The sequence below is a fragment of the Pelodiscus sinensis genome, chromosome 6 (assembly GCF_052426305.1).
Source record: "Pelodiscus sinensis isolate ZL-2025 chromosome 6, ASM5242630v1, whole genome shotgun sequence".
In the NCBI taxonomy this organism is placed as follows: Eukaryota; Metazoa; Chordata; order Testudines; family Trionychidae; genus Pelodiscus; species Pelodiscus sinensis.
Genome location: NC_143057.1, coordinates 95,425,672 through 95,442,216, shown reverse-complemented (window position 1 = coordinate 95,442,216; position 16,545 = coordinate 95,425,672). Strand labels below are relative to the sequence as shown.

The 16,545-nt window shown below is 39.8% G+C and overlaps 1 protein-coding gene across 6 annotated transcripts in view; it reads right to left on the bottom strand.

Annotated features, from left to right (window-relative positions):
- The window catches only part of PDE4D (phosphodiesterase 4D), a 1,058,382-nt gene that overhangs the window by 244,904 nt on the left and 796,933 nt on the right, over nucleotides 1-16,545 (bottom strand). The window contains exon 1 of one of the 6 annotated variants that reach the window (XM_075932870.2): nucleotides 1,101-1,725. The exons of the other annotated variants lie outside the window; for them this stretch is intronic. Within the exon in view, the coding sequence (XP_075788985.1) occupies nucleotides 1,101-1,165 (65 nt within the window). The 5' untranslated portion in view covers nucleotides 1,166-1,725. Of the gene's footprint in view, nucleotides 1-1,100; nucleotides 1,726-16,545 lie in introns of those variants that run through there. 6 annotated transcript variants of the gene reach the window in all.

Here is a 16,545-nt window from a genome sequence, read left to right as displayed (position 1 = left end):
TATTATCACTTTCACCTTTATTATATGGATTGGAACTATTCAATCAAAAAGCTTGTACAGTTATGTTAGAAATATGAAACTTTTCAAAGCTAGGAATCAATTATGTTAATTTGACAACCAAATATTTATCTAATTAGTATTAGATATCTCAATGAAAATACCTAGAAAATAACACTGCTTTATTTTAAGCCATGATTGTGACTTTTCATAAATAGAAATATCCTTTATAAAAATACTTTAGATTTTTACTTTAATCGTCACGATAGCTTACTATTGTGTCAATGAGGGTTCTGAACTGTCACTCAAAAATACTGCAGGATTTTTATATCCATAATATGGCATGACATAGGAAGGAGAGTTAGAAAAAGTTAGGAAGTTTACTAACAAGTTAAATTTATTTTCATGGCTGCTATAAAGTTGCTCTTCCTATGTTAAACTCTACAAAGTTCACTCAGTTTACTAATAAGAATAATTAATCAGAGGATACAACCTTGACAATTGTCATATGATACATTTAACAAGAAAACAAAGTGCTCTGTATTGGCTCCTAATTTAGTCAATTTTCACTTTTCTGAGTAGATGAAAAATGAATAAATCATAAAGCAGGACAGACTCTCACTTTCTGTCACTACAGCTGCTGTCTGTCTTTTCTGTGGACAGTCATCTCTGACCAAATAGTCTGTTAATGGAACACAAACTATGAAATGTATATAGGTACCCCAAGATAGCCAGTGAATACTATCATTTTCATTTTACCTATGACTACAAATCTGCAAGTTCAATTTAATCAACTAAAGTTGCAACTCAGATCAAGCGTCATATACTGAAAATGTTTCAAGTGACTTAAACTGATAAATGTGATTAAATTATATTATCATTCCTTATTTAGCATCATGAACACAATTCTGCACATAGGGGAGCACATTAATTTTGTTTTTTGATATTAACTATTCAATTAACATTAACAGCTGAGCTTTTCTAGTAACCATGCAAGATCTGTCAAAACAACATTAAATACAGCAACTTTTTCAGGACGATTAGATGAGAGAATGAGGTGGGGAGGAGAGTATCAAAAAAAAAAAAATCCAAAAGCACATTACCAAATTGTATCTGCAGTCCTTAAGGAGCTGGTAGATCGGGATCTTGGCTTCATAACAATGCTCATTTTGAAAAATTCCCCAAGTATTTTTAGCAGTGAAACTTCAGTTGCCCTTATAAAGCTCACTCTCCACGTATTCCATTTCAAAGTGAGATTTGTGTAAAAAAAAAAAAACCCTCTGAAATTCTCCTCCCGTAATAATCCAAGCTCCAAAGGAGGAGCTGCAATGCACTGGAACTCTTCTTTTTCACTCTGAATTTACTTCAGCAATAGCCTGTTCAAAAGTGACAGTGCTTGTCTCTTCTGTCTCCTATTGCCTGGGGAGGAACAGTATTTTGAATCTATTCTCCATCTAGGTCACATGAGAACCAGGGCTTCTGAAAGAGCCTCTTGAGTGCTTTCTCACAGTCCTATAACAACAGGTTTAAAGGTCAATCACATTCAAAAATTGCTGGTGGTAAAAGGAAAAAATGAATGTAAGGTACTGTCACATTAGTGAGTTTCCAGGGAGTTCATTCCAGTGGTTGAAAGGAAAAGGAAAAACGTTTTTTGCACCGCAGACTTTCAATAGAAGTCTTATGCGTGAGTATAATACTTCTCTTCCCCTTTCCCTTATCCTCTGCCTCTCCTAGATTTATGAATGAGAAGCTTTATTTAACTGGAATTTCTTTTTAAATTGAAAGAGCCAAGTTATTGCTCGACAAGTGGTTACATGCATTGTAACTATTCCTTTGCACAATGTTTTCAGGGGCATAGAGCATACTATTTTGTTGACAGAACAGCTGTGTGAATAACTGAGACTACACAAGTATTTTATTAGTAAACACTTGTGAAATTTGAATATATTCAGGAATGACCCACCTACTTCTATAAGTCATGTGGGTGGTGGAATCAATATGCTACATAGTTGCTTCAATATGTATAATAAAATCCATCAAGTAAAATATTCAACTGGATGATAGTATTCTAATGTTCTGCTGATACCAATACATTTGTGCATATTACCACTGTCACAGCTTCATAATATGCCTTGTGGAGTACAGTACATTGTCAGGAAAGATCCAAACTGCCCAGCAAGCTTGCACTAGTTATCTGCATATAAATTGTTCCGTAACTGCAAAAAGAATTTTAATGAGAGTGCATGCCAAACATTCTCCTCTTCATGCTTTCGGGGCTCTATCTTTCAAATCACACTTACAGGCAGATATAGGAGCTAAAAAAATTGTGGCATAATGTAAAATAGTCTCCAATGAGCACAGGGCCTCAAAAGATTTTGCTGAAAACCGCAGCTTAAAATGAGAAAGGTCCTGCATCCACAGAACCTTAAATAATAGTTAGATCTGCCACTGCACACACCACACTTCTTCGACTGTATATATAGGTATGTCAGGGCTTGCTGAAGCTTGCTCCATCTTGGATTAAAACGGGATGGATTAAAAGAAAGAATGGATGTGAGAGGGAATGCTGGACTTTTACGGAACATCTAGACTTTTTTCGTATTTATATTTTACTAAACTTGTTCTGTACCTTATTATTAAACGTAAGCACCAACAGCTTCCCACACCCCACTGAAAATAATCAGAAACTCACAAAGGTTATCAAATCAAGCATTAGCAGGGTTTTGGATTAACTGGTTTCAAAGTACGGTATCTAAATAACATTCAAGGACTATAATATCGCTGTGTCAGATAACAGATCGTAGGATGGTTAGATCTCAAAGGAATATAAAATCAAAATGCTGCCTCTGCCTAGATGAGGGAGCTCCAGTTCTAATGGATATTTCTCAGGCACCTTGAGGCAGAATGCTGTAGTAGAGCTATATCCCAGAGAGCATGATCAGCAATATGCCTCAGGCACCATTTTGGTCCAGTAGCAGTCTGGGACTCCAGTAACAAAGAAAGTATGGGAAGGGGGAATCTGAAGCCCTCCAGAGAATGCTGTTATCTGTTTTGTATTTAGAGGTTAACCAAGGAGAAGTCAAAGAAAATTGCAGTGGCTGAGGGAGGTGATATGAGGAGAGCAAAACTAAACTATAAAAAGGACACAATTTTTTAACTAGGAGTTTGAGAACCTTGCAAGCCTGGTGGTCTTTTCTGGATACAAGAAACATGCAGTGATTGCAAAGCAATATCTGGATCTTCTCAGTTCAGCGAGTGGACAGTGATTTTTGCTTTTTATACTCTGCCAATTCTAAAGATTGTGATACATTTTTGAAATGACACTAAGACAAAATATTCTAGGTTTCTGAATAAATATATTAGACAGTTAAGCGCAGCTTGGAAGAGATGCTTATTTCATATAAGGCCTGATTATGTTTGCATGAATGTCAATGGGAGGGTTATTTTTATCATTGACTTGAATAAGGACCAGTGCCTACCCTTATTCTGCACCTAGGTGACAAACATAACAGTCTAATCATTTATATTTAGGGTCTAGATCTTGGAATGGGATCAGCTAACTTGGACTTTCTATTTATTTATTTAGTTAGTTAGTTACTGAAGAATGATTAACTTAAACCATTTATTTATTTAAGTAATGTAGAATGAATGAATAAATAAAGGACTATCCATCCCAGAGCTGGATAGTCAGTATTTTATAATAAATAGATTACAGCTACAGGCTTGTACACAGGAATTGCGGTGAGGAGATGGTTTTTTTTGTAAATGTGGACAGGAAGGGTGTGAATGCACCTCCCATGATCCTCCAAGTAAGAGTGCTCTGGCTGGCCAGGGGAAGGCAGGAGAGATGCTCTGCCTGATCCTCTCTCCCCAATGCTCTGGCCTGCTGGGGCAAGGCTGGGGCAGATTTCCCTCCCCACTCTGCCCTCCCTGGGAATGATGCCCAGTCCCACCCTTAAGGATTTGTCACAGACATAAAAGATTGCAATAGCAGATCTCATTGCAGGCTCATGGTCCAGGAAAGAAACGTGATTTAGTTCACTGCAAAACAGTTTTTTCCCCAATTATGCATTTTATTATTAAAAATGACTTCCTATTGCTGTATTAAGCCTAATGTGACAGCACTTGTCTTATTACTTGCATTGTAAGTAGCTTTCTAAGAAGAGTGAATGCAACTATGTTTATACTTTTATATTTTTACAAGTTGTTGCAAAATACTTTACAGATTCATGTTTAATGTGTACACTGTGCACAGACAATAAATTATTTTGAACAAATGTAACAACAATATGTGGTAAGTGGTTTATGCATGCAGTATTTTAAACTAGTAAAATTCAGTCTGCTGTTTTCCTTGTAATAACAAGAAAAGCAACAATAACATGTTTTGACTATATATTCAAGCTCCATCAGTACTGAAAGATATGGATGTGATTTCAAACAATAATAGAAAAGATGTGCAAGAAGCATCCCAGGGTGCTTTCCTTTCAATAATACATCTTCAAAGCAGAATGTAATATTACGAACATTCATATATTCCATGCAATTTTCATAACAAAATGTTCCTTCTTTTCGTTAATGTGGCAGAGGGAATAAGGACTGGAAGTTGATCTTTTCTGTGCTGCCACTGATTCACACGGTGACCTTGGACAATTCACTTCTCTGAATTTAATTTCCTCATCTAAATTGGGCATAATTCTTCTTACCCTCATTTGCAAAGGGGTGTGTGAATGAAAAGCCTTTTATAAGTGATAAGCACATTATTACATAGTATTTGCTGAACTAAATGCTAAATCCTCCTTTCTAATGGTGAACTGACAGTCATTTTAATTTGACATAACTTGAGTTCTAGGTTATCTGTTATTTCTGCAGTGATGGATTCCACCAGAATTTACTGGGAAAAAAAATGCAGAAAGCTGCAACAAACTTGTTTTACTTTAGGAGTCTAAGGGATGTTAATTTGTTTTATTTATTTTTACAAATATTTCAATACATCTTTAAGAAATTATTATTGATCATCTTCCAAAGACACTTAAGCAATTTCCCCCTTTTGCTAGGTCTCTTGGATGCCATTCATGAAACTGGATCCATAGAGGCAGATCCTTGTCCCTACAGAGTCCCATTGCAATGAATGAAGTTTTGTTTGCATGGATGCCTGGGTCCCTCAGGGTAGATCCAGTTGCAGAATCAGGGCTTTGATTGAATCAAACTCTGAAATCTGTGCTCAGATAACACTGATTGAACTAAATGGAAATTTGGCCTGATTAAGGTCAGAGTGCCAAATTTTGACCTCCATTTACAGTCAAAGTAAATGGGCTTTGTATTCAGTGAAAGTCAGGGAGTAAGGACTGCACTACTTCACCTGGATAGTGCCTCCATATGGTTTCATTGCTTCCCTGCTCCTAATCTCATCCTATGCAGGAGAAGTGAGTGAACCATCAAAGATCAGTGTTTTTCATTACCAGGAAGAACTGTATCCCCACTGTACAGCGTTTCTGTGGTTGTGAGTTCTCTGTGTGGTGAAAATACAACGATTCTACTACAGGCAGTCCCCGGGTTAAGTACAAGATAGGGACTATAGGTTTGTTCTTAAGTTGAATTTGTATGTAAGTCAGAACTGGTACATATTGTAGGGGAAACACTAGCCAAACATTTCTCCAGAGCTCAGTTTTATTCTCCCACACCTCACTTCCCTCGGTCCTTTATTCTCAAGCTGAGGTGTCTGCTGAGAAAAGCCGCTCTGCGTCTCCCTGGTCCTCTGGGGAGGGAGGGGGCGCTAGCTTCGCGTTTCCCTGGTCTGCTGGGGAGAAGCAGCTAGTGCAGGGTTGCCTCACCCTGTTTGTAAGTAGTGATCCGATGTAAGTCGGATCCATGTAACCTGGGGACTGCCTGTACTTTTGAAGTCTTTTACATGCTCAGTGAAGGAAGAAGGATTGATCTTTTATATTCACCATTATATTAAAATCACCTAGTTTATTATTTATCTTATAATGCTCAGGAACATTTATCTGTATATAGTAAAAAATATTATAAATCAATATGTCTGCTGTACTTTCTTTGTTAGTGTATTTGAATGTGTCTTTATGTAAAAGTTAAAACTTCTGGAACAGTAAAGTAAAAAAAGAATCAGCTAGAACTTGAAAGGCACTTATTTACAAGTACATGTAGCTTGGATGATTATATTCTACAATAGTGGTGTGTCTAGACAACAGGGTTTTTTCGAAAAAAAAGCAGCCTTTTTTCGAAAAAACTTCCCCTGCATCTAGACTGCCACTGTGTTCTTCTGAAATTAAATTGAAAGAACATGGTGTTTTTCTCGACTGCAGTAAACCTCATTTTACAAGGAAAAATGCCTTTTTTTGAAAGTGCTCTTTCGAAAAAAGGCATTCTTGAATGCAAACAGGGCTTTTTCAAAAGAGAGCATCCAGACTGCCTGGGTGCTCTCTTTTGAAAAAGTGGCTTGATTTTTCAAAAGAAGTGGTTGCAGTCTCGATGCTCTCTTTCAAAAGAGGCTTTTTCGAAAGATTCTTTTGAAAAAGCCTCTTTTGAAAGATGCTTGTAGTCTAGACATAGCCCTTAGTTGTTAATGATCAGACAAATGCTGATTGAGAGATTGAACTGTATTTCTGCTTTGGCTTTTGGATTAGCCTCCCTTGTGACACACACTTAAGAATTATGAGACATTACAAAGAATTTTTATTTTTTTCTAGTTATTTAGTGAGCAAAAATTTTCTTTTCCAGCTCTGATAAAATAACTCCAGTCAAAAAATGAAGTTTTTTGTTCCAGTAGAGAAAACTTTCCGCATTGTCCGACCATCATGCAGTGTGAGGGTATTTTGTTACTAATTGCTAAAATTTAATAGAGCATAGAAGTTCCTACAGCTTTTTTAAGTGGAAATCATCATTTTGAATCTAAGGCTATATTTATACTACAAAGAAAAATTTGCATATCTTTTTCCACTTTTCTTTTGAAATAGGCTTTTCAGAAATTTGGCACGTCTACATGGCGCCAAATTTTGGAAAAACCTCCTCTTTCACCACAGCCCTTCTTCCTCATAAAACAAGGTTTACAGGGATGGTGAAAGAGCATCTTCAAATATGTTAAATGCTCATAGAATTATTGTACTTAATTTAGAATTAGAATTAGTATAAAACTAGTATAAAACATTCAGGGTGTGAGTTATGAGTAGGTGATATTGTGGCACCTATGAATGAAGACATGCTTTCATTAAACAGGACATACATTTTGCTATGGAGGGATTTTTAAAACTTGTAAGGATAATTCATAACATGTTCAGATATGTTGTTCCATTCCAAACCTTCACATAGCTGTATGTTGGAAATGTTTGTAACTGATATGCATACTACAGATCATATTCTGATACTGCATGCTTTCACAGTTTCATTAATGAGATGAAGCGATCAGAAGACCAGCTTCTTGTGCACTGAGGAATTAAGGCTGTTGTTGACAAGTCTGAAAATACAACAGCAACAGACTCAGCCCAAATCTTTCCTAAATTATACACGTAGGCTCATAACGGAGATTGCATCAACTTACGTATTTGGTCTAGAGAATATACCAGCACCAAGAGAATGGCCAGCAGGTCTAGGGCTCCACCATCTTGCCTGCCAGCACACTGGTAAAGAGCCTCTCCCTTTCCCAAACCTGGAGCCTACCCCCCACACCATGGAGAGCCTGCAGGAAGGGGAGGAGGAACCACTGGTGGGGGGCATCCCCCAGAGCTTGAACAGCCATGCTCAGTTGATTTGCAGCATTCCAATTTATGGAGGAAAGGGGAGGAATAGGAAGTGCAGGGCTCCAATGCCCTAGAGTGCATAAACAAATCTGAGTTTCAAATATTTAGAAGAAAACATTGTATAAATTAAAGCTGAAGTGTGGTGGGTTTTTTTGTATGCAAGTATTAAAGCTCTTGTGTAAAAAACAAAACTGTCATCATGATTAGAGCTGTTCATTACACACTATGTTCTGGAAGTACTCACATCTAAAAATGAACACATTTTGGCTTGTGTTCCCTTTGCAAACATTCAAACCACTGAGTTTTATTATCACAAATGCTGGCAAAAAGCAAACTGTAAGCTCACACAGTGGAGTATTTACAATCAAAGTGGAATGTTTATATGGGATAGGCAAATGCTTTACACAAAAAGAGAACAGCTTTCCTCGAATACTTTACCAGAGCCCTGCTACACAGGTAATAAGCACTGGATCATGCCACTTACTTAGCAGCTATGATGGCATATGCAACTGTGCGAGAAGGCAAAATTAAATCTAAATTCTGCACAAGGCCAGCAAATCTATTTTCTTAAGAAATAAAGCATCTTGGAAAGCCTCACAGGACCCCAAATGGTAAAGGTTTAATATTTTCTAAAATTCCTTAATCCTATTTATCTCCCACCTCTCCGTAGAAGTTTCAGATTCCCAGAGACTTCTTCTAGTTATGGTAGAAAAATATATTGTAATTTTTATATAAACTACCTCTCAAGTAAAGCAGCTCAAATTTTTAAAATCAACCAGTAAATTTCTGTTCTGTCACTGCAGGGTCGAGGGTTAAGAGCAGAGGGAAAACCACAAAACAACAATTACCAACATATCTGAGTAATTTTGATTAATGAATTAATACAACAAAAATGGCAACATGCTGGAGAATATTCTGAAAGCAGAAAACAAGATTAAATTCAGACCAAATTACATGCTATGAATTATTCACTCGGCTCTAAACACTTCACATCAAGGAGGACTGTACAGCACTCTCACATCACTTTATGACCTTCAGTACTTTAGAGGCAATACTTGCACTAAATAAAGAGCTAATAAAAAATTGCCATTAGTCTTTTGTACAGAAATGCAGACTTGGAATTATTATCAGATTTTACTTTAGGTCTTATCATGGTTTGTTAAAATGCCACACAACACACCTCATCCATAATGGATAGTTTAACTGTCACTATTCAAGGTATACTATATCTTTTACTCCTGACTCAGACCCTCCATGGGCCCCTCTTTCAAGTGACAGGCCCAACTCTGGCACATCCCTTACCCCGGTCCACACTAGGGGATAAATTTGAATTAAGATACGCAACTTGAGCTACCTTAATTGCATAGCTTAAGCCGAAGTATCTTAAATTGAATTTTGTTACTGTCCACACTGTGGGAGGTTGACAGAAGCACACTCTCCCTTTGACTTCCCTTACTCCTCACAGAAGCAGGACTACTGGCATTGACAGGAGCATTCTCTCAGTTCAAATGAACATGTCTTCAATAGTCTTGCTAATTTGAACCTCAGAAGATTGACTGCAGCTGCTTCAATCTAATCAGTAGTGTAGACATAGCCTTAGTGTGGAATCCTGTGACTCACCTGCTTTTAGACTGGGTGTCCAAATTACACCAAAGCAAGTCCAGATGGTTATGTCCTGCTAGAGACTTCCTTTGTAGAGTGATGAATTTATGCAGTACTACCAAACAACTTCAGAACAAAGCATTATTTATACAGCCATAAGAACAGACTAAACCTTAGCAATTCCCTCAGAATTTAGGTTGGCCAGACTTATACCTGGTATCTCAACATTTGGGAGAGGAGGGACAGTATTTCTTCTGAAGTCCTTCTGGCTGTCTCATCTTCAGGACTATGGCTTTTAACCTTTTCCAAACCCTTTCATTTTACTAGTGTGGATTTTCCTCCTCCTCTTGGGGTTACCAGCCTGATGATCAGAGCATGATAGGGGTAAATCTTTAGAGGAATTGGCACCTGTGTTTTTTCTTATGTGTCAGTGAATGAGTTATATACAGCCACTGACTATGGACTCCTACAAGATAAGTAAAACCACCCAGGAATAGATTAACTCTTACGTCCATGTAGCAGACAGCATTATTCAACAGTAATCAAATAGACAAAGGCACATATAACATTAATAACAACAATAGATATTTCTCACTTTCTTCACAGTAAAATAAAGACAACTCATTTATAGTAAATATATTTATCTAGACAAAAAATAAAAAACAAAAAACAGCATCTAATCCATCATTCATTGAGAAATTCCTCCGTGTCTATTTGTTCAAGTGTCATAGGAAGAAAAGGAGGAAGATGGATCAGAAATGTTGCCCAGTCTATAAATGAGTTACAAAATAAGATTAAATCTTGAGCAACATTTTTATACCAACTCTCAAACCACCTTTAGCTAAACAAATACTGTAGGGAGGTTTAACTTTTTTGCCAGGTCAGAAACAGCATTTGTGACCTTGTTATTCATGAGTCACAACACACAACAAAGCAATTTTTTTCTTTTACTATTATTACCATGAACAGTCAAGAGCTTTTTAAGAACAATCACAGAGTGTCTCTGATTTTAAAACTAATATGATTAAAGAAGCAACTGTACCTTCTAAGCAATTTCTAATTTTTAAAACATTTCATTCATTCTTCATGTACTCCTTACTCACAAATGTCCCTGCACTCCTTGCCTATATCACATAGGTACAGATGTACCATGCATTCCGTGCATAGGGCTTGATCAAACCAAGGTTCAGTGGGACAAGCCATTCTCATGCTACAAAAGGGAAGACTGAATATAATCATCTATCAGAGAAGAATGATTATCCAAGTGTTTTGATAATATTGTCATAAAATATAGGAGAAAATAAGGAGAAAATAAATCCCCCCCCCCTCAATTTATCCATGTTAGACATGCTGTCTGAGGTAATCTACATGGTACAGCCACTTTGGCAATCTGTACAAATAAACCTGCTCCATCAGCTATTCAGGATGACACCTGAGAAACTTGTTGCAGTAGCAGTACAGTTAAACCTTAAAATACTGCTTGTGGCTGGTGACTTTTAATAGAGGATTTGCAGCAGTGTAGCCATGTTTCCAATATACAAGCTTGCCTCTCAATAGTTAACAGAGAAAGACGAACAGCTCCCTTAGAACAGAATTATTTTGTGAGGTGACAGTGGTGATTAAGCGGTTTTGTTCCACAGTACCATGACCAGGAACTCCCAGATTCCACCAATAGGGTTAGTGCACCATGGGTGAGGTACTCCAGTGCAGAACCTCAAGCTATATAAAATTGGAGTACGAGGTATCTGAGGGTATGTCTAGACTGCATCCCTCTGTTGGCAGAGGGATGCGGATTAGGCAGGTCGACGTTGCAAATGAAGCGGGGATTTAAATATCCTGTGCTTAACTTGCAGGAGGCATAAGGGATCTGTCAAAAAAGGCTTTCTTTCTTGACAAATAAAACAAAATCTCTCCTTAAAAAAATGAAAAGTCACCAAGTCACTTTCCTTTTTTTTTAATTTTCTCCTCACACTTCTAATAAATAACTTATTTCTTCACCAACCCCACAAATTTTGTGCAAATAAAACTATGTCATTGGCTAATTGCAATAGAACATTTCTTACCTTTTTCTTATCTGTGATTTCTTACCTATTTCTTATATTATCTCTACCAATCCATTGGTGATATGTTACTTTTCTCTAGTCTAGACACAGATCCAGGAGTTCAAATGAATTGACAGGGAACACTGAAGTATATAAATCAAGACCATTGTCCTTCCTGAGATAAGAGAGTATCTCCATATGTGTTTATATAACAAAGCACTTACTAATATGTCTGCCCCACATGCGTTTGTGTGCCTTACAGTCTCCAAATGTTGAGGCTGTCAGGCAAGCCTCTAACCCGGGCGCTTCCTCACAGGGCCACATAGCCTAGCGGCTGGACTCAATAGGAACACCGCTCTCTTTCAGGACAATATGGTCTAATGATTAGAGTCTATAGTAATGCCCCTTTCTCACAGGGCAGTGTAGCCTACAGCCAGAGTTTATCACATCCTCCTCCTCTCTCAGGAGAGTACAGCTTAGCAGCCAGATAGCCTTTCTTTTACTGTTACTTCTTCCTTCCTATCCACTGTTACCCAGTTTGTCTGTTTCAAATAGATGGAGACCTCTAGACCAAGGACTGTCTTCATTGTTACATATCTGTATTTCACCAAGCACAATGTAGCCCCGTTCCCAGGTACAAGCATAATGCAAATACAATAATATATGTATAGGTTCCATTTGGCATGAATTTGATAGTTACAGACTTATTCTCACTCAGAGACATATAGGTTAGCCGGGCCAATGCTTCCTGCGGCTCCCCTTAGCTGCAATGGATGAAATGGAGCCAATGGGAGCCACAAGGCTCCCTGGCCACGGCACCAATAAATAAACAAACCGGGGCGGCCAGTTAATGTGTTTCTCAACACTTTCAGAAACACTGGAGATTATATTAGTACTACAGGCAGTCCCCGGGTTACGTATAAGATAGGGACTATAGGTTTGTTCTTAAGTTGAATTTGTATGTAAGTCGGAACTGGCTCCAGATTCAGCCGCGGCTGCTGAAACTGACCAGGGTCTGACTACAGGAAGCTGGAGGCAGAATTGCTCTGCCCCCAGCTTCCTGGAATCAGCCACTGATCAGTTTCAACAGCGGCTGAATCTCAAGCCTGGGACAGAACAGCTGGGCTGCCAGGTAGGTCCCTGCAGGACCAACCCGGCAGCACCCCACCTGCTCTGCCCCAGGATCCACAACAAAAGCCTGGTCTGCTGGGGGGGGCACACTAGCTGCGCCCTCCCCCCCAGCAGACCAGGGACACGGGGAGCAAAGCCGCAGTGGCGGCCGGGTGCCATGCCTCTGAGGCTTTGCTCTGGCAAAGCCTCAGAGGCGCGGGACCCCGCCGCCGCTGTGGCTTTGCTCCGGGTGTCCCTGGTCTGCTGGAGACTGTCCCCAGCAGACCAGAGGCACCGGGAGCAAAGCGGCAGCGGTGATGGGGTGCCACTGCGGCTTTGCTCCGGGTGTCCCTGGTCTGCTGGAGACGGTCCCCAGCAGACCAGGGACACCCGGAGCAAAGCTGGGGAGGCGGAGGGGTCCACACTTACAAACGGGTCTTTCTCGCCCCGGAGCTCGCAGGCAGCGGGACCGCCCAGAGCGCAGTGGTCCCGCCACCTCGACCTCCGGGGAGAGAAAAGCTGCTCCGGGTGCCCCTGGTCTGCTGGGGACCGTCTCCAGCAGACCAGGGACACCCGGAGCAAAGCCGGGGAGGCGGAGGGGTCCCGCGCCTCTGAGGCTTTGCTCTGGCAAAGCCGGGGTGGCGCGGGACCCCGCCGCCACTGCGGCTTTGCTCCCGGTGCCTCTGGTCTGCTGGGGACCGTCTCCAGCAGACCAGGGACACCGGGAGCAAAGCCGCAGCGGCGGTGGAGTCCCGCGCCTCCCCGGCTTTGCCAGAGCAAAGCCTCAGAGGCGCGGGACCCCTCCGCCTCCCCAGCTTTGCTCCGGGTGTCCCTGGTCTGCTGGAGACGGTCCCCAGCAGACCAGTGGCACCCGGAGCAGCTTTTCTCTCCCCGGAGGTCGAGGTGGCGGGACCGCTGCGCTCTGGGCAGTCCCGCTGCCTGCGAGCTCCGGGGCGAGAAAGCCCCGTTCGTAAGTGCGGATCTGACATAAGTCGGATCCGCGTAACTCGGGGACTGCCTGTATAACCAACTAACCCTTACACAGCATTTTTCATCAATAGATCTCAATGCGCTTTACAACAAAAGTCAGTATCATCGTTCCCAATTTACATTTATTTTACAGTTTACATTACTATACATATATATAGATGCTTCTTACACCTCTTGAAAAGATCTCTGCTTATTGTGAAGAAAGTGTGAGATATTTGTACATTGCATTAATATGTATGACTGTCTATTTGATTTCTATCATGCTGTCTACTACATAGGTGCAAATAATTAACTTAGTCCGGGGGAGGGGGATAGTTACACATTTCCAGGAATGCAGCAGATAATGATAGTAGATTGCCCACTCACTGCTAAGTGGCAAGACCTATTTAGTTTCTGTCCAAGGGAGGGCACAATCGCTCTCATGTTAGGACAGAGCTAGAGCCTTAGCAGGACAATAGAGATGTCCAATCAAAGACTACTGACTTACTAATGACTCTGATACACAGATACACAGTAAGGAACATAAAAGGCTGGAGAATTACAAAGTGAACAAAAAACGTAACAGGTCAAGAGCAGGAAGAAACAATGGACTAGAATTGCCTTTTAAACAATACTCTTTCTAGAAGAATGGAACAGAACAAGAGGAGAAAGCTGAGGAGGAGGGGAAGGAATGATACTTCAACTTCCTAGAAGGCCACTAAGATCCAAAGAACTCTCAGGAGGGATGAAGAAACTGAGGGAACGTTTTGGGTACTGGTTTTAGATATACTTCCACACAACTGTGTGTCTACTGTGTTGCATAAGAGTAAAGAGTATAGCAGTGCCTGTATCACTTGCTTTAACAATCATGAAATGCCCAAAGGAATGAACTATAAACTGGAGTACCCATCTGTGTGGAGCTCTAGATAGGATAGATGTAAGGTACTGGGGAGACCTGAGCATGGGTTCTGGTCTTGTGGACTAGGACACAGCACTGTCTATCCCCTAGGAGTATATCTTAGAGACACTGTCTGGATGCTGCTCTGACTCAGCTGAACTAAAAGTATATGGCTTCTAAGATTTGGGTCTAATATATCAGCCTGGTGTCTGTCTGCAAGGGAGAGTTTAGGCCGGGCTATAACATTATAGTCTGTAAAAAAATAAAACATTAGTGAAATTTAGCTGCCTCTAAAGTACATAGTGGGAGTTTCTGACACATTGGCTCACAATGGTGCAGAAAGGAGAAATTTTGGCAGTCCTAAGAGTGGTCAGAATCTAATTTAATTTAATCTATATTCCAAACACACTTCCTCCCAGTAAATGTCATGGTTCTTAATGACTCTACTTTGTAAAGATAAATGGCTTTGGCTACTCTTTTGAGGTGTAAACCTATGGCTTTTGCAAATTTAGGGACTATAATAAGCCAGGATTTGAACATGTAGAGTCTGAAAATGTTAAATTTTTGTAGTTCCTGGTTTTGTTTTACATTCTACTATGCCTCCATATTACCCCCTCTATTTCCCCATTATTTCAGATAGATACATACACCAGAGTGTTCCTACATTTTGTATATTTAAATATTTTAAATTAATTGGAACAACACATCATTTTCTAAGACACAGTAACCAATAAACTGAAGGAAAAGTTTCTGAGATAGATATGATTAATGTTACTCTCTCTCCCCCCCATCTCCTAGAATTTCCACAGCACTCAGTGTATTTATTATGTCTTGGGGAATTAAATGAACCACAGCATGCTATACTTCTCTACACAGTATAAAGGTCATAGATTCCTCCCCTGCCCTTCATTTATAATCTAACATAGTCTGAGACAAAACAATAAAAGCTAAGGGCTCAGGTTAAATTTAAAGGACTCTCAATGCAAAACAACAAAGGGATGAACAACATCAAGCTATATACTTTCTCCCTGTTTAATAATTTTTAAGGATCGATAAAAAGCTCACATCAAAAATTTCTTATGTACAACAAAGCATATTGAAAAGTCTATAATGCATCCATCATCTCTACAAAGATTCAATTTTTAATTTATATATTCAACCAACTATGCAATACTCTTTCTATTTTCTATTTAGGATGGTATCATGTATCGACGAATCTCAACATGAAACAATATCTCAGAGGCTGGCTATGCAAAATGAGTAGTAATAAAGACTTTCACTAATATTAGTGGGAGTCACAAGGAAAATAATTGGCCTTTAAATGATAATAGCATGCACAGGACTGACTTTTAATAGAGTGTTCACTATTCTTTTGCTTATCCAAAGGATTTGAAATACTGTAAAGAGAAAACTTCATTTAAAGAACACTTGAAAAAGCTTTCCCCTCCATTATGTGACACTATTCTATTTTTATTTTGGCATAGGATTTTTTCAAAACATTTCAAGGAATGAGCCACTGTTCACAATGTCACAATTCCACATAACTAAGTCTGTTTTCCCAAAATTAATGAGATCTTTTGATCTATACATGTTGAACTTCTCTCATTCAGCACCTTTGGGTCCTGACTGGTGCTGGACCCGAGAATTTGCTGAACCTGTATCTCCGCAGGTACTGGTGATTGCAGCTCCCATTGGCCAGGAATGGTGATCTGTGCAGGTGCAGGTAAATACAGCAATGTGTGGGCCCATCAAGGGCTAATCCTGGCAGACCAGATCTGGTATTTGCCCACTCCTGGTCTAGCAGCATTATCAACACTTTCACTGCTTACTGGACTCAGAAGATATTTAGTGGTAAATCAGAGCTAAACAACAGCACAGAACATTGAGAGCCAGGACTGGTGGCTGTAAACAAACCTTATGGGACCAGGGGAAACTTGGCCACACCCCTGATAAGGAGACATTCAGCTAACTATAATCATGCAGGAATACGGATGTTGCCAGACCAGACAGTGCTGAACTAGAGAGATTCAACCTGTATATAAATAATAGAATCACAGAAAACTAGAACTGGAAGGGAACTCAAGAGGTCATCGAGTCCAGTCCCCTGCCCTCATGGCAGGACCCAGTATCATCTAGGCCATCCCTGATAGATGTCTATCCAACCTGCTCTTAA